We start from the raw sequence: 22,446 nt of genomic DNA, 5'->3' as shown, positions 1-22,446 counted from the left end.
ATTATTCAGACTACCGCTTTTTGTCATTTGAAATCAAGCACAACTGAAAAACCTTATCCATTCAACACTGCAACGATGTTGCCTTTCAAAATGATCAGTGTTAGTCTTTTGAGGTGTGAGTGTCTGTAAGTTTCTAAACTCATGAATTACTTGCTACTAATTAAAGAAGGACAGTATTTATATCTAGATTCAGAGCTTATTTTAAAATTTGTGCTGCTTTAGTATTTGAGGAAAGCTCTCAAACCATTTTTTAGGAATCTAAATATGGCACCGAATTCTAGACACTAGCATCTTTAAATTCTGCATTTGTGTGACTGTCACAGATACTTTGTAGTTTTTGTATCTACAACCAGGTTTACAAATCTTGAGTTACTTGGGCATGGGGACAATGCTAGCGTGTTTGCAAGAGTTCTGATAACATGCTACAAAATGATTGCCCTTATTGGCACAAAGGTTAGATGTCATAGTTGTGTGCAAGGAAAGTTTCCATAACTGCTTTCTGGTAATCTGGAAATGTAACAACTTGTTCTCAGATAAAAATGTTACTTCTCGTGACGCACAATCAAAGGTTTGATGTCAGAGACGGAGTTCAGTGGTTTCACAACAATAAATTCCAGTAGATTAAGCGGTCTGTTTGGTACATGATTTATCAGGGAAAAATGGACCTAAACAAGTGTTACTAAAAGGAAAACAATGTGATTTATGATATAATGATACTTCTCTAATTATTTGCTCTCATTGCCGGCTTAAATTGGCCAAGTGAGATGGTATTATTAATAGCAAGATTATGTACTGTACTGTTCTCCTGAGTCCATTTTCTGTTTTTCCCTCCCTGTCTTAAACTGCTTGAAAAATGAGCAGAAGAGTCTGTTTGGAGCATGCCTTTCATTGTTAACATAACTTTAACTCTCTGATTAGACCCGCTGGTTTGGTATTAGTTAGAGTATAAGTGTAGGGAAAACAGCTGCTGTTTTATTTTTATGAAAACCAGAATTATTTGGTTTTGATAATCTTTCTACTGTGCAGATGGACGTTAGAAATCAGAATAGTTCATTTGGAAGGAACCAACAAAGATAAAATTTTAAGCTATGTTGAATCCATATTGTTATATTTTTAGTTTTTTAATCTACTTTGTTTATTTTTTAAAATGTACTACTGTGCAGTAATTAGAAGATGAAACTGAAAGATCTTTTAATCTCTTTAAGGAGCACTGCCCATTGGCTTGGGGAAATATAAACATGTTTGATTACACAGACACTCTTGTATCTGGGAAAATGGCTTTGAATCTTTGGGCAGTACCTCATGGACTGGAAGATTTGTTGAATCCTATTGGTGTTACTGGATCGAACCCGAATAAGGTAGGTATTTGCATGGGAACTGCTTTCTCGAGAGTACATATTCAAAATATGCCCTATTCTAATCAGTATCATTGGACTGAAAAAATAATTTAAATTCCCTTTACATAGGAAACTCCATGTTTAGAGCTGGAATTCGATTGGTTTAGCAATCCTGTTAAGTTTCCAGATATGACAGTGATTGAAGAACATGCCAATTGGACTATCTCACGTGAACTGGGGTTCAACTACAGCTATGCGGGGCTGGTAAGACAAACTTACCTTCCAAGAATAGCTACTAAAATATGAAAGTAGTTACTTTTTTTCTTCTGAATATACTAGTGATAAATCAGGATATAAGAAGAAGGATTCTTCTATTGTAAGAGGAATAAACCAATTTTTTGTTTTCTTTTTAGCACAGAGTAATATAATCTCCTTCCTTTCTATTGCCAATAAACTGTCTTAATTCATAACTGATCCATGCCTGAAAGAGAAACTGTCTTACTGTGCAGATTGTTAGGACCTTTTTGACATATTTAAATTACAGATTCAGATGTCTAAACTACTTTTCAAAAGTTGTAGTTCTTCAGTGGTACTGTTTTTCTTCGTTGCAATTTCATGTTTATAGGGAGGCTTTTTTGTGTAGTGTAAAGGTGCTTATAACTTTTCATTGCCTGTTGAATGGGTTTGTTATGACCATAAGTACCATGAATTTTAAAGGAATTGATTGCCATACTTACTACACAAGAGTAGTCCTTTAGCCCCCTCTTCTATGAGGCTAAAGATAAGGCTGTGAAATTAGTTGGTATGTTTGCATTTTCTCATGGAGGCAGGTTTAAAGACTGGAGAGTTTCCCCAAGACGGCTTTGTGGTCTATGTGAAAAGTTTCGCTGTACCAAAAATTGTGTAGGTGTGAGTAACCCTCCAGCTTGGGAATTCTGGTGATATTGACAGCAGGCCCTTCTCAAAACATCCTGAACAAAGAGTTGTGGGTATTGGATTTCTCTTTATGCTCTATGGCAAGTCCATCGTAGACTGGTATTATCTGCTTATGGTATATATTGTGACTGAGAGGTGCTGCAGGGCTCTCAGAAAGTTAAGGACAGCTGGCATCTTGTTAAAGAACATTCCTTTGCTGTTATGTAGCCTTTTACCTAGGTTTTGATATGTTGAACTCATTGTTTAGTTCTACATGTAGGCAAAGACTGAAAAGGGTTAGGAGACTAAGCCAGTGACAAAGTAATCATCAACTTGCGTTTTAGAATTTAAAATTAAAAATATTTGAGGTAGAATAATGTCTCAAATTACTGCCTTTTTTTGTGATAAACCTTACAATACCATAAAAGCAGGTCATAGTGGTTAAATATAGAGAAAGTCTATTTGCATCAATGACCAAGTTGATAGGGAAACAGAAATTATATTCCAGTATTTTATTCCAGTTTTCCCTTTCCCCTTATTCATGCTGCTTTTTTTCCCTAGCCCTCCTCCTTGTCTTAAAAAAATCCTCTTATCCTTTCCTAAATCTCACTGTGTGAGATTTAACATCACTAGTGATCTTTTTGTTCCCTTTATCTTATAATGTATGGTATTTCCAGGTTTGGGGCCAAACTATCTATATTCAAGTACTGTGCATATTTATGGCTATTTTTAACGTTAAGTATTTTTAGGGAAATAAGAGACAATGCATTACACATTGAAAATCAGATACTAGATTGCTAGCATTGGCCATACCTGAAAGAACTTTATGCCTGAAATGGTCAAAATCAGCAAAGCAGTCACTGAGGTTTGATTTCTATATAAATGTTATAATATAGAGAGCATAACTACATCTATTGTTTACCTTGAGATGCATTACACTGCATTTAAATAAATTAATGCATAAGGCAGCATTTATAGATCCATTATTATCTTTAATATGAAAGACTTTTCAAATATTAAATCTCATTTACTGTCCCACAATTCATAGAATTTCAAGTTTTTGGTGTTGACTGCAACAGGATAAATGCATTTTCCTTCTGGGCTTGACCTAATCTATGATCTTTCTGACCCACTATGCAGGTACATTTTATACTTTTTTGACATTTAATTACAATTTAGGATAACTCAGAATCAAGATAAATATGTACAATTAATCTCTTCAATATCAACTACTTGATTTTATATCAGGAGTAGGGTGATTGTAGAGTTATAATGAATAAATATTCATTAACTTCCCTACAGAATGATTCTGGCTTTGCTATTTGCATTGTATGTTAACATGATATCTAAGAATGTGTTCCAGAAATCTTTCTATGCCAACACAAAGAGTAGTCCTGAATTCTCTCAGTTTCAAATCTAGTCCATGTGCTTCAGACTGACAAATTAACAAGAGACAAAGGTACTAAAAATTCTGTGAAGTAATATTGATAGATGAAAGCTTGAAGGCTGGAATATTCTTGTCACACACAATAGTAGTGAACCCATCATGGGAGCATGTAATTTATGTAATTAAAAGTGAATATAAAGTAGAGAACTTGGAATCTGCAAGTATACATCTTGTGGCATAATATAACAACTGGTTCTACATTTGCGTGCGTTCTTAGAAATATTTCCACTTCATTTTTTAAAGGGTGCCTTGATCTCCTATCTGGAAATTTCCTATTGTTCCTTTTTGCAGTTTGTGTTTTGTGTTTTTTTCTTTTTTTTTGTTTCTGTTTTGAGTGGGTTTTTCCTTTGTTCTTCTTTTTTTTTATTATTATTATTTTTATTTATTTATTTTTTATTTTTTAAGCTAGATGCATTGGAAAGACTTTCTGTAAAAGACATGCAGATGTTTCTGTTTCAAAGTTCTAGTTCAACCAGTGGAAAATTACAGTCAGTAAAACTGGTGGATAAAGCCCAGTTCATTCTTGTCTACTGTATTTTTTTAATGTGTTCAGTAGAAATTACACAGGGAAAGAGCAGAACAAGAGATCAAATGCTGTGGTATTTTTTCTCAGTTCTAGAAGTTACACAGTTTAAGCATTCTGAACTTTGGAAAGGGTTGATGTTCATTTTCTTTTGTATAAGTCAGTATTGTACAGACATCAAAACATGAGCTCACTTTAAAAACACTGTTCCTGAGTAGAGCTTTTGGGATAGCATCTTGTTAAGTGTCAAACTTGTTTATTACATTGACCAAAGAAGGTTAATGAAGCTGGAGAAGGGTTTAGAGACCAAGTCTTATGAGAAGTGGCTGAGGGAGCTGGGGTTATTTAGCCTGGGGAAAAAGAAGTGCAGGGGAGACCTTATCGCACTCTACAATTACCTTAAAGGAGGCTATGGCAAGGTGGGATAGGTCTCTTCTCTGAGGCACCACATGATAAGACAAAAGGAAATGGCCTTAAGTTGTGCCAGGGGAGGTTTAGGTTGGAGATTCAGAAAAAAATTCTTCACTGAAAGTGTTGTGAGGTATTGGAACATGCTGCCCAGGGAAGTAGTTGAGCCACCATCCCTGGAGGTCTTCAAAAAACACGTAGATGTAGAGCTTACGGACATGGTTCAGTGATGGACTTGGCATTGCTAGGTTAAAGGCTGGACTAGATGATTTTAGTTTTTTTTTCCAATCTGAATGATTCTATTATTCAACACCCATACTCTGCTTTTTCAGTTCTGATTCTTTTTCAGCCCTTTCAGCAGTTCTCAGCATCATCAAATCTGGAGACAGAAATGACCTGTTTCATTTTGTATCACTAGTCTGTTGCTCATCAGATGCCAACTGCAGCTATTCCACCACACAGCTGATTTTGTGAAATGTACTTCTTGTCCCAGTAGTGACTAAAAGCAGTCTTTAATTTCTTTTCTACTTGTAAGTGCTCACTTTTAACAGAAGGAAACAGCAAGGTAGTATGGCATGATGTACAAATATTCCTATGTTGTTAAAATACTTGTGTATGATGTATGACAACGGTAGAAAACGTGTGGAGGATTAATGGACCACTGTCTCTCTACAGAGTAACAGAATAGCTAGAGATAACGAATTAAGAGAAAGTGACAAGGAGCAACTGCGAGCCATATGTACGCGGGATCCTTTGTCTGAAATCACTGAGCAAGAGAAGGACTTCCTTTGGAGCCACAGGTATTGGGAGGGGAGAAACAAAAAACACAAAACAGAAAATCATTCATTGTCACAATCAAACTTCATTCCCTTGATTTTGATTGTTTTGGGCTTTGATCCCTTTTCTTTATTCTGTATGTTTAGGTTGTGCTTTAGAAAAGGCTTATGAGCTAAGTTGTTGAATTAATTTGTTTTTCCGATTACTGTAGTCTTGCATTCATACGTAGATGCAGACAACACTTTGATATCAGTTGGATCCTGCTGGCAAAGGGAGAAAAAGATGCGGGACTGAAGGGATGTGGTAGATAGTTACAAAAACAAAATGATGCTTTGTACAAACAATTTTTTTTTTTTTTTTTTTTTTTATCTTTTGCAGGCACTATTGTGTAAATACACCAGAAATTCTGCCCAAATTACTTCTGTCTGTTAAATGGAATTCTAGAGATGAAGTAGCTCAGGTAACAAAAAACACTGGAGAAGTTTAAGTTTTGAAGAAGTTTGAAAATGATACTTTACAAGAAAACTTCCAGAAGCTGTGTGTATGATAAGTTGAACGAAAACTTAGATGGTTCAAGTTGCCACCGTAACTGGCTGATCAGTCTGTGTTTGTTTTATGTGATCCATTTGCCTGCTCCAGGAAAGGCCCTCAGTTCTCATTCTTTAACTCAGACTGAGTCCTAGTTTTTCTTCTGATGGCATTACTTCAATCTTTGTTATGTCAATTAGTTAAATGTGAGGGTTTTTTATTCTTTTTATAGTGGATAAAAAAAAAAAAAACACAAAAAAAACAATCAGCTGGCAACTAATACCAAATTGTTTATTTAGAGGTGGCTGGCAAGTAAACAGCTTCTATTCAGAAGCAGTTTGTGTCTGATATGTCCTTCTATTATATCTTCTGTGTATTATAACTTTTTCCTAATCCTTGCAAATGTGTAACGTCCTTGGACTTCTTGTTCACAGATGTACTGTTTGGTAAAAGACTGGCCTCCAATCAAGCCAGAGCAAGCAATGGAGCTTTTGGATTGTAATTATCCAGATCCAATGGTGCGAGCTTTTGCAGTTCGGTGTCTAGAGAAGTACTTGACAGATGACAAACTGTCACAGTACTTAATCCAGCTAGTACAGGTATTTAACATGTTTTGGTATACTTGATGCTTTATGTATATTTGATAATTACAGAGGTTTAAAGTACAACAAAAGTTAGGACATTGTGAGGTCCTCAGCAGTATCTGTTTGCACTGCAGATTATATTAGCAGGAGGAGCTCTTGAAGTTAAAATGTGGTTCATTTTCTGTAGTGCTTTGGTATCTGTTACCAATATTAAATGCCAAAAATTAACAGATACAGAACTGTTCTACCAGCTGGAACAGGCAACTATTTCAGCTGTCTTGCATATGGGAAAGTATGAATAGAAGCATCTTTTTAAAATTTGAAGCAAGTTGAAAGTTGAGGCTAAAATATTTGGTAACAGTAAAAGAAGCCTCAGATGGCAAGTTTCTGAAAGAGAAGCAGTCTATGCACTCTGTTAGCAGATACTGTTCTTATGCTAACGTGTGCAATTATTAAAATACCAAGATCAGTCATTCTACAAAATGTAATGTAAAACTTGCATTGTGTTTTATCTAAGTGATTTAATCTATATGTAGATTAATAGAAATAATATCTAACTTTCTTTCTTTATCCTTAAATAGGTTCTGAAATATGAACAGTATTTAGATAATCAGCTCGTGAGATTTTTACTCAAGAAAGCACTGACGAATCAAAGGATAGGACACTTCTTCTTTTGGCATTTAAAGTAAGCTTAATATCATGATTAGGGGTGGTGAGATACCTGCTGTGTTTAAACAAAGCAAGCCTTATTTTAAGAGTTTGAGTGCATAGTTTGGTAAGAGAATGCATTCCTTCCAGTTTAAAAAGCTAGTTATTAGATGACTAATCTTATGTTTTTTTCCTCTAATGGTGATTATTCTAAAACCAGGTAGCCTAATTGAGATTACTGAAGCTTCCCATGTTAGCTGTTCACAACTTTGACAGATTTCTGCTATTTGAACTTTGTTGTATGCCAGATCCCCTCACCAGTCTTACAGAGAATTTTGCCAGAGCAGAGTTACTTCTGAAATTAAGTGAGAAATATATGGAAAAGTATGTTTCTAAAAAAAAAAACAAAAACCTATCTCTGCAGACTTCTCTTGACCCGCTTGATTTGACCACATAAGTCTTTGAAAGTTACGGTTCGTACATGCATGTTTAGCCTTTGTCTGAGCAAGAAATCTGGAACTTGAGTTGAAAGCTTGAGGCTTAGTACGGCGTTTCTGAGAAGCATGGATTTTTGATTAAGGAAAATCTTAGAACATGGAGCAGGAAGGAAGGGGGTGGGCAAAAGAGGGGAAAGCCTGAAAACCTTGTGCTGAATTAGCTGTAAGGAATACTGAACTCTGATCAGTCCAGTCAAAATGAGATGAGTTTTGGGAAGTCAATGCTAATTACTTTGCTGGGAAGAAGGACCCATAAGCCACCTTCAGGAAGATGTTATGAATATAGTTTCATTTTGGCACCTGTAAGTGGTCTTGTCTTAAAGCTGCAACTGTTCTTCCTCTCTGTGTAGGTCTGAAATGCACAATAAAACTGTAAGTCAGAGATTTGGTTTACTTCTGGAGTCCTACTGTCGAGCATGTGGAATGTACCTGAAGCATCTGAGCAGGCAGGTGGAGGCTATGGAGAAGCTGATTAACCTCACAGATATCCTCAAGCAGGAAAAGAAAGATGAGACACAGAAGGTATTATAAGCTGTCCACATACCAAAACTGTTGCTTTTAGTCATAGGAATTAGTAGAACTGTTTTATTTGATAAAATAGCAATGTATCTATACTACTAACATTGGTAGATAGTATGTTACCTGGAAGCTGTAGCGTTTTCTATGTTCATTACCATTGTCTGCCTTTTAAAGCAATAGAACCAAAGCTAAGAGCTTCCATTTGAGTAATGTGTGACTAAATGGAGTTGCTGATGTTGGAACAGTGTAAAACCATCCTTTAAACAAAAGCTGAAACCTGATACTTATCTTCATTTATGTGTAGTCAGTGTTCTCAAAACCTGAATGTGATTATTTATCAGGTGCAGATGAAGTTTCTTGTTGAACAAATGAGACGGCCAGATTTTATGGATGCTTTGCAAGGTTTTATCTCTCCTCTTAATCCTGCTCATCAACTGGGAAATCTTCGGTATTGTCTTCAGTTTTAAAATTTGTCCAGATATTTAAGTAAATGCTTAGTAATGTTAACATACACTAAATGCTAGCATTATCAAAGTTAGCTGAATAAAATATGTAGCAGAGTGAAGTAGTTTCAACGTAATGATTTAACAAATTAGAGAGCAACATGACAGCTGTTCCTGTAAGGTGACAGGAACTGTAGTTCCATTTGTGAAGAATGCATGCTACCAAGGGAAGATGTATGATATAGCTTGTTCTTCCTTTGTGCTTAGCAAATGATTAGCATTGACGTTAGTAATTTAAGTTTCAAGTTGGAAATAGTGCTTGATTGTCAGTTACCTGTGAAGATCTTATTTGATACTATTTTAAAGAAAACAGAGTGAACATGGTAGTATTATAGAAACATGGTATGAATATGCTTATTTCATATGAACCTTATCTCTTTATAGGCTTGAGGAGTGCAGGATAATGTCATCTGCAAAAAGACCCCTATGGTTGAACTGGGAAAACCCAGATATTATGTCTGAATTGTTATTTCAGAACAATGAGATAATCTTTAAGAATGGAGATGGTAAGGAAAAATAAGTGTAATTCAAAACCTACATATTTGTTTATTTTCCTGGTATACTACATAGTATTTTTTTTTTTAAGCATAAAAAAATGCATTTAAAAAAAAACTGACCAAAGCATTTTTTTCCCAGAAAAACTGAGCATGCACAAATAAATACTTGTCTCAAAGGCATGTGCAAAGTGTTTATGTTCCTAAATGTTCAGTCTGTTGGGGTAGAACATGACACTATTTAATACTTTGTTTCCTTACACGAAAATGTTTTCAAGACTTCATTCCAGATGTGTAATGTTTAGCTGGTTGACATGACAATTCCATTGTTTTTAATATATATTTGTAAACAGCTTGGAAATCGCCACAAGCTTATATTCATTCTCAAGTTATTTAAAAGGTTTTCCTCTCTTTTGAGAGATCAAAACCTATATTAAACTATACAAACGTCATTTCCATTAGAAATACTACTAGTTGGTAAAGTCTAACAGTGTTCTGTGTTACGATATGTGCAATGTCTTATGTATTTGACTATTCCAGACTTACGTCAGGACATGCTGACACTACAGATAATTAGAATTATGGAAAACATCTGGCAAAATCAGGGTCTTGATCTTCGGTAAGCATTAGAGGTCATTCTCAAGCAACAAATTATGACTCTTTAAGGAGTGCGTGAGTAAATGGCTGTTTCTGGGTACAGTTAGTCCATTAATGTCTGGATAGATAATAATGTTCCTGACTGTAGATTGCAGTTACAATTCTGTACTATGTTCAGGCACTATTCGAAAAATCATCTTGAAGGTTCATGCTGCTAATTCAGTTACCTGCTGCTTGTTTATAGTAATCCATGAAATACTAACATTCATTCTCTTAGTATTTAGATTCTGTCTCTAATATTTCATTTTGAATATAGTTGAATAGATACTGTTGAATCATGCTGAATGTCTTTTTAAAAAGTCTTTCCAGTGGATTCCCCAAAGTCTTCAAAAACTGTCAATAAAGTTTTTCCTTAGTCTTTTGCCTTGATACAAAACTAAAGAACAGAAATGGTGAATACATTGGCTGGCATGTTACAAGACTAATACCTGGTACATTTTTTCCATGCAGCTAATGATAATACACCTGTGAAACATTAAAGATAGATTTTCATATCCTGAAGTCAGTAATGTGAAATTTACCTAGTAAGGATTATTAAACAGTACCTGTTGGTTGCTATCTTAAAATGTGCTTTCTAAAAACCACTTTCTCTTACAGGATGTTGCCTTATGGTTGTTTGTCTATTGGTGACTGCGTGGGACTCATTGAGGTAGTGAGAAGTTCTCATACAATCATGCAGATTCAGTGTAAAGGAGGCTTAAAGGGAGCATTGCAGTTCAACAGCCATACATTGCATCAGTGGCTCAAGGACAAGAACAAAGGAGAAATGTGAGATTTCTTGTTGCTTTTTTTTTTCATGTCCACTTGCTGTTTTTGAAGCTTCAAGAGAACTAAAACTTATCATGAGGGAAATTACATCCATCAGTATTTTTCCCTGCCCTCATTTGCCTAATAGTCCTGCTTTATTTAGCTTGTATCTAATGAGTTTGAGTAGTTGTGTGACTTATCAACAGTAAAGCATAAGTTGAAGGTAGAACTATGAAGACAAGGCTTAACTCTGTATCTTAACAGTAGCTCATCAAAATGAAAGCTACTGTCTGTTTTCAGAAGAAAGACAGTCCTGCTTGCTGTTCCATGATCTTAACTGTAAGTACTTCTGTTTTCAGAGTATGCTGAATTTCTTCCTTACTTTGCTAAAGTCTAGGACCTCCACTTCATTGAGCAAGGGTAGTAAAGTTGGTTCTTCCCTTTTAAATAATAATTAAAAAAAAAAGGGCTTGCAATTTTGTTTTACTAGAATATCTACAAGAAAATGTCTTTTGTTTGTTTTCAATAGGTATGATGCAGCTATTGACTTGTTTACACGTTCTTGTGCTGGCTACTGTGTTGCCACCTTTATACTGGGCATTGGTGATCGCCACAACAGTAACATCATGGTGAAAGATGATGGACAAGTAAGATGTTTTTTGCAGGAATATAGCATAATATAATCTCAATTTGATACGAGTTTGTTTAAAAAAAAATCCGTCCAAACTCTAAGTAATTTTACAATAATATCCTTTAAACAAAGATTACTAATCCTTAAATACCTTTTTGTCTTTCCAAGCTGTTTCACATTGACTTTGGCCACTTCCTTGATCATAAGAAGAAAAAATTTGGTTATAAAAGAGAGCGTGTGCCATTTGTCTTAACACAAGACTTTTTAATAGTGATTAGTAAAGGAGCCCAAGAATGCACCAAAACAAGAGAGTTTGAAAGGTGAGCAGCTTTTTTAAGCATTTAAATTCCAGAGTGTTTTGTATATAAAATGCACTTTAATACTGTGTTATTTTAATTATATTGCCTGTTTGAATGCTGCACTGAAGTTTTACTTGCGTTTTTGTCTTAACCTGACTTACATTAGTGATTTCAGCATAAACTGGCATTTCTCACCCAATGTTGTAATAAAGCAAATGCCCATCTTCAGTGCATTCTGCAGAATATCTAAGGAGGAACAGTTACCTCCCCCACAAAATTCCAGGAGAGAATTGTCTCTGTCACTGGTAATAACCAGGAAAGCACTGTGTTTGCAGCAGCGTATCGGGAAACTTGCTTTATAATCTGAAATGTCAGCAGCAATAACTAAAATGTCTCTGTGAACTCCCTTAGACTTGTGTTGAACATCTGCACAAACTGCAAATGAGGATTGAGGCTAGAAAGCTTGTCTGTAATTTGTCCGTTGTGTCAGTCTGACCCCTACGGAGTTTTACAGAAGTTAAGATCACCTAAGTAGGAAGATGAGGATATCTCTTAGCAACGTTTTGATGTTCTTGTTAGACTATTACTTGATATTACTAGATTATTAGACTAAAAATGTCTACCAATAGCCTGAAAACGTGTTTAGAGATTAAAAATGCATCTAACAGGCATCTACACTGAGCTCTTTTTCTTCCCCATCTTTTCCAGGTTTCAAGAGATGTGCTATAAGGCTTATCTAGCAATTCGGCAGCATGCCAATCTGTTCATAAATCTCTTCTCCATGATGCTTGGCTCAGGAATGCCAGAACTGCAGTCCTTTGACGATATTGCATACATTCGAAAGACCCTTGCATTGGACAAAACTGAGCAGGAAGCTCTTGAGTACTTCATGAAGCAAATGAATGATGCTCACCATGGTGGCTGGACAACAAAAATGGACTGGATCTTCCACACAATAAAGCAACATGCTTTGAACTGAAATGAAAGCAAAGAAAACAAGAACTGAACAACCCTCTTTGTGGGTACTGCACTGTTAATACCCGTTAGCAGCAAAGACTGGTTGCATAGGAATTGCACAAACCATGAACGACATTAGAACTTACGGCAAAAATAAGAGATGAACTGTACAGACAACTGTTGAAAAATAATGTAAAACAGGGTTTCAGATAGCACTAAAATTGTACTCTTCAAAACTTAAGCTTTAGTATGATGTGTGACTTCATGTTATGCCTTAAGCCCAAAAAGGTAAACTTGGAAGAATGTTTCCTTTTTTCATTTGATAGGATAAATTAGAAGGAAAAAGAAAATAGTGCTAGCATGAATATAGAGTCCATCACATATTACCTTAGATCTGGTACAGCAGCTAGAGACTATGCTGGACTGAAAAGCATTGAAAGACAGTTCAAGTGACAGTGGATATTTAAATGCAGCATAGTTTGAAGGGAAGGAGTTTAAGCTCAAAGATCTAAAAATAATAGTGAGAGGACAGTGCCTTTTAAAATGCGCTCAGAGGCATTAACATATTAACATGGGGTTTAGATGAACCTTTGATTTCTGGGTTTGTCATCTGCACAGTTTCTGATAGCAGTAGGAGATCGGCCCGTTCAGGATGGTGTTTCTTCTGCTCAGTATTTCTAGGGGTGCAATTCATACCTTCACAAAGAAACTCTTCTTACCATCCCCCAAAACTGACTAACCTGGAAATTGAATGGTCAGAATTGGGTTTAGTGCAACAAAGAGTTGTAGTGTTCATCTTAGGTTTGCTTTAATCTAACTTGAACTGAATAGATTTTTTTCATACATGTTTTCCAGAACCTAAAGAAAGGTGAGTTATTAAAATTATTGAAAGATTATTTTTTTATAAAGGCTATTTATATAATAGGAACTATTATTAATATATATTCTTTATTTACATGATTTGTCCAATATTCACTCTTTTAATTTTGCAGCCCAGTTCTATCTGTCCAAGGCTCCCGTTTCCATTAGTGTCACCGAAGGTGACCAGATATACTCCTAGGACCAAATTCAGCCCTGGTGAAAGAGGACACAAGTAGCATTGAAGAAGTGGGGGAGACACCCACTAATGCCAGAGGTGAACTTGGCCTGATTCTTTTTTGAAAACAAAAACAAAGCAAAAAATCAACACACATTGGGGCAATACTCTTCACATTACTGAAGTGGTATGCTGGCTATTCAAGGAACGTATGTTTAAACCCTCAACCTTTGGGTCCACCATTTCTCCTCTTTCTTCCTCCTCTGGAAGTGGTTGTTTAATCCAGTAACTGATACATCAGAAATAGCTGTGTAGATTTTCAGTATGATCAATAACAAGCAGTTCAACATACAGCAGATACATTTGGCTAGCTCAAAGCATGTGGAGTTACCAAACATTTTATAGCTCTGTCTGTTTTGTGTGTGTGTAATATATATTTGTAAATCTAGTTGTTGTCCTCCAACACAATTATGATGTGTGCAATCAATTAAATTGGCACCACTTTTTGAAACTGTTCAGAGTACCAAGGATGTCAGATTGCCCTTATGCACAACTTCAGGTAGGACTGTTTTTCTAACTACTAAACAGGTTTTTTAATTAGTGAAACACATGATTCTGAGGGTGATGTTCACCCTAACATTTTAAGCTCACTAGATTGGCAGCACTTGGAGTGAATTCCAGAGGTCTGGGGGCTTTTGGGGGTTCAACTCATTCACTTGCAAACACACACTGAGGTGCCACTCAAAAAGTGCAATACCACATGTAATATAAAATATGCTGACAGCTGGTGTTAGATTAGAATATAAGTATATAAATAAACTGTACTTTGTGCAGGCTGTACTGATGAGGTAATGAGTGGTTGGCTTCATTTAGCAAATTGTAATATATTAAAAATGTGCAATTGATTACATTATGAAAGACTTTGGGGATTGTAAAGGCAAGACATAGGTCTTTCAAGACACTTTCATAGTCAAGCTCTTGCAGTTAATTACTGTACACATAGATACTTGACAATGTTCTGGGGGGAAACCTGTTTTTGTGAAGACTATAGAAGTTCCACGAATAGTACGGGGAATGTGAAGTTTTATTTCCTTAGTTTTACTAAACATTTTGGAATAGTCCAACAGACTTCCCGTTATTCTTTGACTGTTACATATTCCTTTTTGCTCATATGAATATTTTCACTCCTGCTAACCTTGGTCATACTTTCCAGAGCAAAATTAACCTTTGTACATACTACTTTGCAGTCAACACTAATGGTGTAGCTCTTTGAAAACACGTCTTTGTTTCAATGAGTTCAAATTGTTTAGTTCACAAAATCTGAAACCCTGTTGGCTGTAACTCTTAATTTAATAGAGTAAACTCATTGCACAAATGCCATATTAGGTGCTATATTATCCTTATTTATCTATTATTGAAACAATGTTTTACCTTCTTTATATAAGAGATGGTTGGACTTCTCCAGTCTGGATGAAAAGATCAACTCAAATTTATTGCATCCTATGAGCCCAACTTCTTTTGTACTTTACCCCTTCCTAGCCATTTGCTTCTGTAAATATGGGTATGTCTTTCAGTTCAAGCATACAGTGTTCTGCACCCTTTTTGCACAAACAGAAAGGTATGAGGAATCAGGCTCTGTTTCTAAAAGTTCTTGCAACTAAGTGCTGTGCACAAGCTGTAGAATTTCATATAGACATCTAATAAAAGAAAGGAAACTCCATAGTGATATAGACGTAATATGATTTGGGGTAATTATAGTTTAAAAAAAAAAAGTAGAGGAAGATCATGGGCTTTAAGCTATTGTTCCTACCACAATCAGGGTGAGCTTTTGGAAAACATTCCCCCAGTGTTCTGGGGGAAAAACAAAACACTTTTTACAGCTTCAAAGCGTTTAACACTAATTACTTTATCCTGGTATGCCAGTTTTGTGCTAATACAATTTCACTACAGTGGAATTTTATATTGACTTACATTGGTGTAAATAAGATCTCATCTATTCTCAGTATCAGAAGTAAGATCTGCTTACAGACTGTAAAAGCACCTATAGCTGAGCTCTATGTTTTTACAGATTGCTTGGAATTTGAAATTTTTCTTTAATTATTCCCACTTCATGGAGATTTAAAAATGTTCCCTTTGTTCTGAGAATCAGCTGCTCAAAACGCCAAGTAGCTTATTTTGAGCTTGAATTGAATCTGAACACCTTGCTCCTGCAAAATTCCATAGGAGGACTGCCAGAGCAAGAAGCCCAGCACTGGGCCATCCATTTTATTACAAAGCGGTAGGAAGTGGCGATTTAGTGAAATTTAAAGACTAACCTTTTCAACTGTGAAGCTATTCATGTTTGATTTAATGACAAGACAGGTTGCTGCTGACTAGTTTTTCATAAATTAAATTCTTTGCTTTCCTGAAGGTAGCTGAAAAAGCACCTCTGACTTACGCACACCTTTCTGTTCTGAAGGAGTGCATTTGTAGTTTCTTCAGACCTGCAGTCAGTATAATTTGAAAGAAAGAAAAAAGCATTTAAGCATTTAAATAAAACCAAAACTGTTAGTGGTTTCGTATCTTGTGGAGAAGATATAAGCCTGCATGTTAAGGGCAATATAGAAATAACCAAGCTTGTAGAGAACTTTGTATGTGATGACCCTGCTGGTGGTGTTTTGGAGGGTTGTTTTTGTTTCCAACTTCGCTTTTTATGTAAAATGTTATAAGCCCTTTAGCAGTCAGTAGCCCATGTTCATGGACAGTTTGAAGGCATTTTCTTTGCTTTGTCATTTTATAACTGGCATGTTCCAGCGTCTGTTCGTAATTGTGAATTCCTCCTGTTTTGCATGTCTGTACAGGTTGCAGACCTGGGCTGGACCCATTCAAAACAAAAGCCACTTGAATTACTATTTTGTTGAAGACTTTGACATCTTTAAAATGCTTCAAGTTAATGAAAATGGTGTGGTATTACAGAGAATTGTAACTTGTTGCTTCTGAGTTTTGTTTTTTTTTTTTAAACTTCCATGTTTCTTTCTCTTGTTCTAGTTTTACTTGAATGGAAGAACCACACTTTTGTTGGGTTTATTTTTTTAACGCTATGTAGCTGTTGTTGCAGATCGTTGAATCTCCATTTTAGTTTTGCAATACATGTTTCATACAAATGATTTTTTTTTACCTTTTTTTCATGCTGAAAGTTGTCTCAGTTTAAGTAAGGCTCTATCTGTCCAAAAAGATGTGTAGCTCAGCACCCCTGCAGCTGATCACGTGTGGGTTGTTTTTTAATCTGTGTTGATGAAAGAAGCCAACTGGAAACTAGATAAAGAAGTTTTCTGTCTGCATACGTTAACCAAATCGATAGGTGCTCTGGTGTTGGAGAAAATCTGATTTCACTTTATGCTGATACAAGACTGATTTTGTGAGAATCACTCTGGATTCACACTAGCACATGAAATCAGAAGTAGGCTCCGTGTATATTAAAGCCCCAGATTGCTTATTTGTACAATTCAGTGTGAGAGCTGTTCTCTTCATGAGGGATGTTTCCTAGCTGCTCAGTTAAACCCTTGACAATTTGACTTTGAAATACTTTCTTTATTAACTAGCCTTTAGCTCTCTAATTCATAGCTGCAGTAGTCTTGTCTGTAGTTGCCTTTACTTGTGAGACCTCCAGGATTTTTATTGCTTGCTAGCTTAAGGAAAACTCTTAAATATTTTCTCTTCCTATTCTTTCATAATATTAAGACTTGCAAACCCACACTCAGGAGAAACACAGTAGTTCTTAATCCAATATCTGCAGTACAGTGTCCTTCTTGGCTTCTGAGTTTTATGGGGTAGACTTAAAAGGATGAGATCTTACTGTGTTAGCATTCCTGACTTTAATCCAGAGGTGGATCCCTTTCTCCATCTCTCTTCCTTTCCCTTTCCAACACCCACCTCCCCCAAAACAAACATGCCCATGGCATAAGGGTAACTTGAACCATTTGTAAGAGAAGATTGATTGAAGCGATGCTCTCTGTCTGTTGGTTTTCCATTGGTTTGCATAAACATGTTTTAAGTGTCCTTACTGTCACTTCTGTATGTGACGCAAAATATTTTCAGCATGAAGAAGGCCAAAAAAAAATATTCAACCCTATCTTGACTCCTGAAATACTGGTGCCAATTTCCCAGTAGCTGTAAACCAGTTTAGGAACCGTTTAGCTCAGTGTAACCGTAAAAATGTGGTTAGGAACCTGATCCAGTATTAGAGTTAATCACAGTTAAACCTGACAGTTGTATTGCTGAGGTTACAGAAAGCCTAACTCGAGCAGAAACTTTCTCCTGCAAATCTTTTGTCTGCTGTACTTAACCCATGAAGGCCAAAATGTGGATATTCACAGCTGGAATCCAGTTCTGTTTGTTTCTTTGATCTATGTATATTTAATTTGTTCTCAGGCTTTATTAATAGTGTTCTATAGCCTAGATTATCAGCTGTCCCAGGCTGTCCGAAGTTGTCTTTGTTTGATGTAGGGAAGGGAGAAGAGGAAGGAGAAAGAAAGAGATGAATCCTTATCTTAGAGCCACTGTGGTCCAAATTATTCATCACCTCTTGTGAAGATAAACATAACTTCTTCCTCTGAAAGCATCATCAAACTCCTTGCCCTCTCACCTCTGCAAGTTTTAAGTGTGAATAGCCACATACACTATCAAAATCCACTTGCCTGGTGGAGAAAATGATTCTAAAAAAAAAAAAAAGTGTGTAAATATATATGGGTGCAGTCTGTCCTGGATTCTTGGGATTGAAGTTTTGAAAGTCTTGTTGTTACAAGCAGCACCATGATGGCAGGAGCTGTCACAGAATCATAGATGGCTGAGGTTGGCAGCAGCCTCGGGATCTTCTGGTCCAACTGCCCTGTTTGCAGGAGCAGGCTGCCCAGCACATCCACCAGCCAGGCTCAGAGGATCTCCAGAAAAGGAGAATCCACAGTAAAAGTTGTATTTTTCTTGATGTTTGAATGAAATTCCATCTATTTCATTGCCCTCTTGCAGGGCTGCACTGAGAAGCCTTGCCTGTCTGTTTTACTCCTCGCCATCAGGTATTTGTATGTGTTGACAAGATGCCCCTTGAGCTTTCTCTTCACCAGGCTTAAACAATCCCAGCTCTCTGAGCCCTCCCTTTGTATCCCTTCACTGTCTTCATGGCCCTTCGCTGGACCTGCTCCAGTGTGCCGGTGTCTTTCATACTGGGGAAGCCAGCAGCGTTGGCTCGGTCTCTCCAGCGCTGAGCAGAGGGGAAGGATCAAGGATCACCTCCCTTGACCAGGATCCCGCTGGCATTTTGCATGGATAGAGCCCAGGAGGGTGCATTCTCTTGATGCGTCTCTTGCTTTGTTGAAGTTAGTGGCAGTTACACGTCTGCATCAAAAAAGGGAGTATGAACACCCACCAGTGCTTGAAATACTTCTTAAAAAATGAGACAATTATCTTTGAAATAACCACTACTGGGGGCGGGGGGGAATGTTGCAATGTGTATGTCATTCTGTAATAAAGGTCCTGTGGTATAATAGTTAGGAAGCAAGACATTTTTAGTAATAATGGGCCAAAAAACTATTTAAGATGCAGCAAGATGCATGTGTTGTCGTACTGAGAATAGTCTTGCAGTACATTTAAGGAAAAAAAAAATAGAAAAAGAAAAAAAAAAACTTTTTCCCTTCTGCTGTGCTAAAGACAAGTTTGGCCTATGACACTTATTGTAGTTCATGTTCATGGGAAACTGTAAAAAGTCTGCTTTTTATTTATCTTCGCGGTCTGTATCACATGCTGTTTATTAAAAAAACTACTTTTGTTTGGTTTTTATCACACTTTTGAGTGTTACTGTATATACTAACAACTAAATTAAAATAATATGGTTGGTACACTTGTGAATCCTGAAGTGAGAATTTAAGGAAACTTGAGTCTTGGAGGTGTGATTTGATGTTTCAGCTCTTCTAAAAAGGAGATAAAAATTTTGTGCATCTGTTAATTTAGGTGGGGTGAAAAATACTGAAATAGAATTTGCATTATTTATGGGTATGGCCAAGTGAGAGGTCTTAATGGCACATGGCATTCATTCTTGTACATGTTGATCCTCAAAATAAGTAACTTTAATTTTAGACGTGGTCTGTCAAAGCTGTGAGAAGAGAGCGGACAATATTTAAGTGTTTCAGCTGAATGGTTGTAAAGCCTCTGCTAAGTCAATCTGGTTTGGTTCTGAAAAATATCCTTGGTGTTTCATCACCAAAACTATATTTAAAAATGAAGACTAGGTCATATTTTTGTATCTGATACTGATTTTGAAAGATTGAGAAACATATTTGGGAAATTACTCAATGGCAAGAATAAGACCATGAGGCTGTAATAGAATTGCTGAAGTTCATCTGTGGAAAGGCTGGTCTATTTTCGACTTCAATTTCCAACAAATTGTTATTGTGGGAGGCATGTGAGTTTTCTTGATGAGAATTTTGCTTTTTTTGGAGGGATGAGAAAAGTATCAAGATGTAATCAGGTCGCTGCTAAGCATCTTTGATGCCCTCAGTAGGTTTTAAACTTTGTGCACTGGTCAATTCTGTTTCAGATGACCTCTGCCTAGTTTCACAAAGGGCCGTGGGCCAGCAGATGCTCAGCCTACCCTGGGTCTGAACTCTTAATTAAAGATGGACATTCATCATCCTTACAGTGATTTTGAAATTCAAGTGGAGCTCTAATCTGGAGAGGACTCTCATTGTCCTCTCACTAAAAGTCTTAAGGGAAGCCCTGAAATCCCCATGCTCCACAGCTCCCTCAGTTTCTCTCTGAAATGTGGGTCAGGCTGGGGCCTTCCAGGAAGGAAATTAAGTTCCATTACAGGTAGTGAAGTCACCTGGATTTGTCATCCCCTTGGCTGCAGAACAAGATACTCTGCCTTTGTAGCTTGTAAGGTCGAAGCTGGTGTGTCTCCAAGTTCCAACAGCAGCCTGCCCTTCACTGCTACGGGTGGGTAAAAGTTGTCCCTGTGAGCTACACATTCTGATGTCATTGCCAAAAAAAACAAGTTTACCCTATCCTTCCTTACTTCAGTACAGATACATCCTTTCTAATGGAAATGAACATCACTTGTGTTGCCTGTTTAAACCACAAGGTGACTACCCCTGGGCTTCTTTATATATCTGGTTGGAATGGGTTCTGAGTGCTTAAAAGCTGACCCAGATCTGTCTGAACATCCCAGGCACGTGAGGGTTTTGAAAGTGAGATTAATTTAGATTTTTCTGTCTAAAGCATTGATGAGCCTGTCTGGTGCCTGTGACTTTGAACTGGATCTACGGCTTCAAAGGGGATCCTCCTCAGACATTTCTTTCTTGGACTCGGTCTCGGCTTCCTAGCTGACAGGTGTGTGTTTGGGCTGTGCTGCTTTGTGTGGAGAAGAAATCAGTCAAAAGGTACAGATGATGTATTGTGCTTTATGTGACAGTGACTTGGTTAGCCTGGTTGTGTCTCACTGAGCAGGACTGAATTCAAAGGAAAGAGTTGTTTTCTTTTTTTTCCCCTCTTTTTCCCTTGGCAAAGTACAAATAATAAATTCCCATTACTGCCCTCCACTGGAAACTGGGGAAAGTGCTTCTTCCCCTCCCCCCTTTCTCCCCCCAAATATTTACATAGAAAACGTTTTAGTGAATAAAGGGAGAAATACGTGGGCATCTACACCTTTGGGTGGCTATAGCCAGTTTATAAGAAATTTATCACAAACCATCTTGGAGTAAGCTCAGGTTCTATGTCTGGAATAAGCAGTAGAGAACAAAATGAACTGGGATGCTAGTACCTTGCTTGATTGGTATAGCTTAGGAGATACTAGATGCATCATATTTATTTAATTTCTGAGGACTCAGCAATATGACTTCAAAAGGATCAGTCTGCTTGCATTCATGCTGCTTGCCATCAAAACTTCTGCGTGATCATATGACAGCTCTTCCTATATGGCTGTCTCCAAATCAGCTCACCCTAAAGACGTGTTTTCCAACTTTCAAGACAAAGGCTGAAGGTAGGATTTTATAAACAGAGTATGTCCAGTTTCAACTCCCAGCTAATGAATAAAACAGATGAGATGCAAGGTATAACTTTTTACTAATCACTGGAACAGTAACATTAGGGATGTTGTGGATTGTCTGCTAATTGGGAGCTTTTAATTTTTTAAATTAGTTAACTTCAGGCTAACCTAGAGCACAGCAGTTCAATAAAGGGAAGATTTGATAAAATTCCACAATCTGCTTCGTCATCAAACTAAGTGACTGTAATAGTCTGCCTTGTCTCTTCAAAATAAATAATGACTTTATTTTCTGAGGTAAAACGGTACCATTTGAAATACCCTGCTTTGTGGGGAGATACAGACTCACAGAATGGCACCTTAAAGATCACCTTTAAAGATGCCAGGGCAGGCTGTCACTGTTCTTTTATTTTTATCCCACTGTGACATAAAAAAGTGAGCAAAAAAAAGGGGGTTTCTGTTGTGATATTCTTGGAAGAAGGTTGAAAAGGGGATGGATCGTTATTATAACTTCCTTAACCCTTATTTTATATTGGTTCTTCTCCAGAGCAGCTTTAGCAGCCGATACAAAAAGCTTTGTGCTTTATGAGCATTGTGCTCTATCTCCTCTGTAACACAGGACCAAGGCCCAACGCTACAGTGATGACCCTGTCAGTCCTGAGGGGGGCTTCAGCAGTGCCAGGGGTTCCTGCCTGCAGGTGAAACCACGCTGTGAAGCAGGCAAAAAGCGGCGCTGGGAGCACCTTTCGGGGCTGAGAGGACGGCTCCTGTCCCAACGAGCCCTCCCTCAGCGCCATGCCGGGGGCCGAGCCCTCTCCTCACAGCACAGCCCCTCACGGCCGCCATTCCCCGCCGCGCCCCTCAGGGGGCGCCATGGCGGCGGCGGCCTCCCGCCCGCCCCGCTCCGCCCCTTCCCCCGCGGGGAGCC

General features: G+C 37.3%; 1 protein-coding gene across 3 annotated transcripts in view; it reads left to right on the top strand.

The window, feature by feature from the left end:
- Window positions 1–19,318, top strand: part of PIK3CA (phosphatidylinositol-4,5-bisphosphate 3-kinase catalytic subunit alpha) — a 42,319-nt gene extending 23,001 nt beyond the window's left edge. For all 3 annotated transcript variants that reach the window (XM_084291680.1, XM_084291682.1, XM_084291681.1), the window contains exons 8-21: window positions 1,206–1,358; window positions 1,467–1,601; window positions 5,306–5,430; window positions 5,786–5,867; window positions 6,370–6,534; window positions 7,101–7,204; window positions 8,015–8,186; window positions 8,525–8,631; window positions 9,071–9,192; window positions 9,721–9,799; window positions 10,435–10,605; window positions 11,114–11,231; window positions 11,384–11,535; window positions 12,223–19,318. In XM_084291680.1, the coding sequence (XP_084147806.1) occupies window positions 1,206–1,358; window positions 1,467–1,601; window positions 5,306–5,430; window positions 5,786–5,867; window positions 6,370–6,534; window positions 7,101–7,204; window positions 8,015–8,186; window positions 8,525–8,631; window positions 9,071–9,192; window positions 9,721–9,799; window positions 10,435–10,605; window positions 11,114–11,231; window positions 11,384–11,535; window positions 12,223–12,493 (1,956 nt within the window). In that variant the 3' untranslated portion in view covers window positions 12,494–19,318. The remainder of the gene's footprint in view (window positions 1–1,205; window positions 1,359–1,466; window positions 1,602–5,305; window positions 5,431–5,785; window positions 5,868–6,369; window positions 6,535–7,100; window positions 7,205–8,014; window positions 8,187–8,524; window positions 8,632–9,070; window positions 9,193–9,720; window positions 9,800–10,434; window positions 10,606–11,113; window positions 11,232–11,383; window positions 11,536–12,222) is intronic.
- Window positions 19,319–22,446: the final 3,128 nt, after the last annotated feature.

This window comes from Netta rufina, assembly GCF_964035555.1.
Source record: "Netta rufina genome assembly, chromosome: 9".
Lineage (NCBI taxonomy): Eukaryota > Metazoa > Chordata > Aves > Anseriformes > Anatidae > Netta > Netta rufina.
Note: the sequence above shows the minus strand (reverse complement) of the source record. Positions and strands in the feature narration are given on the sequence as shown.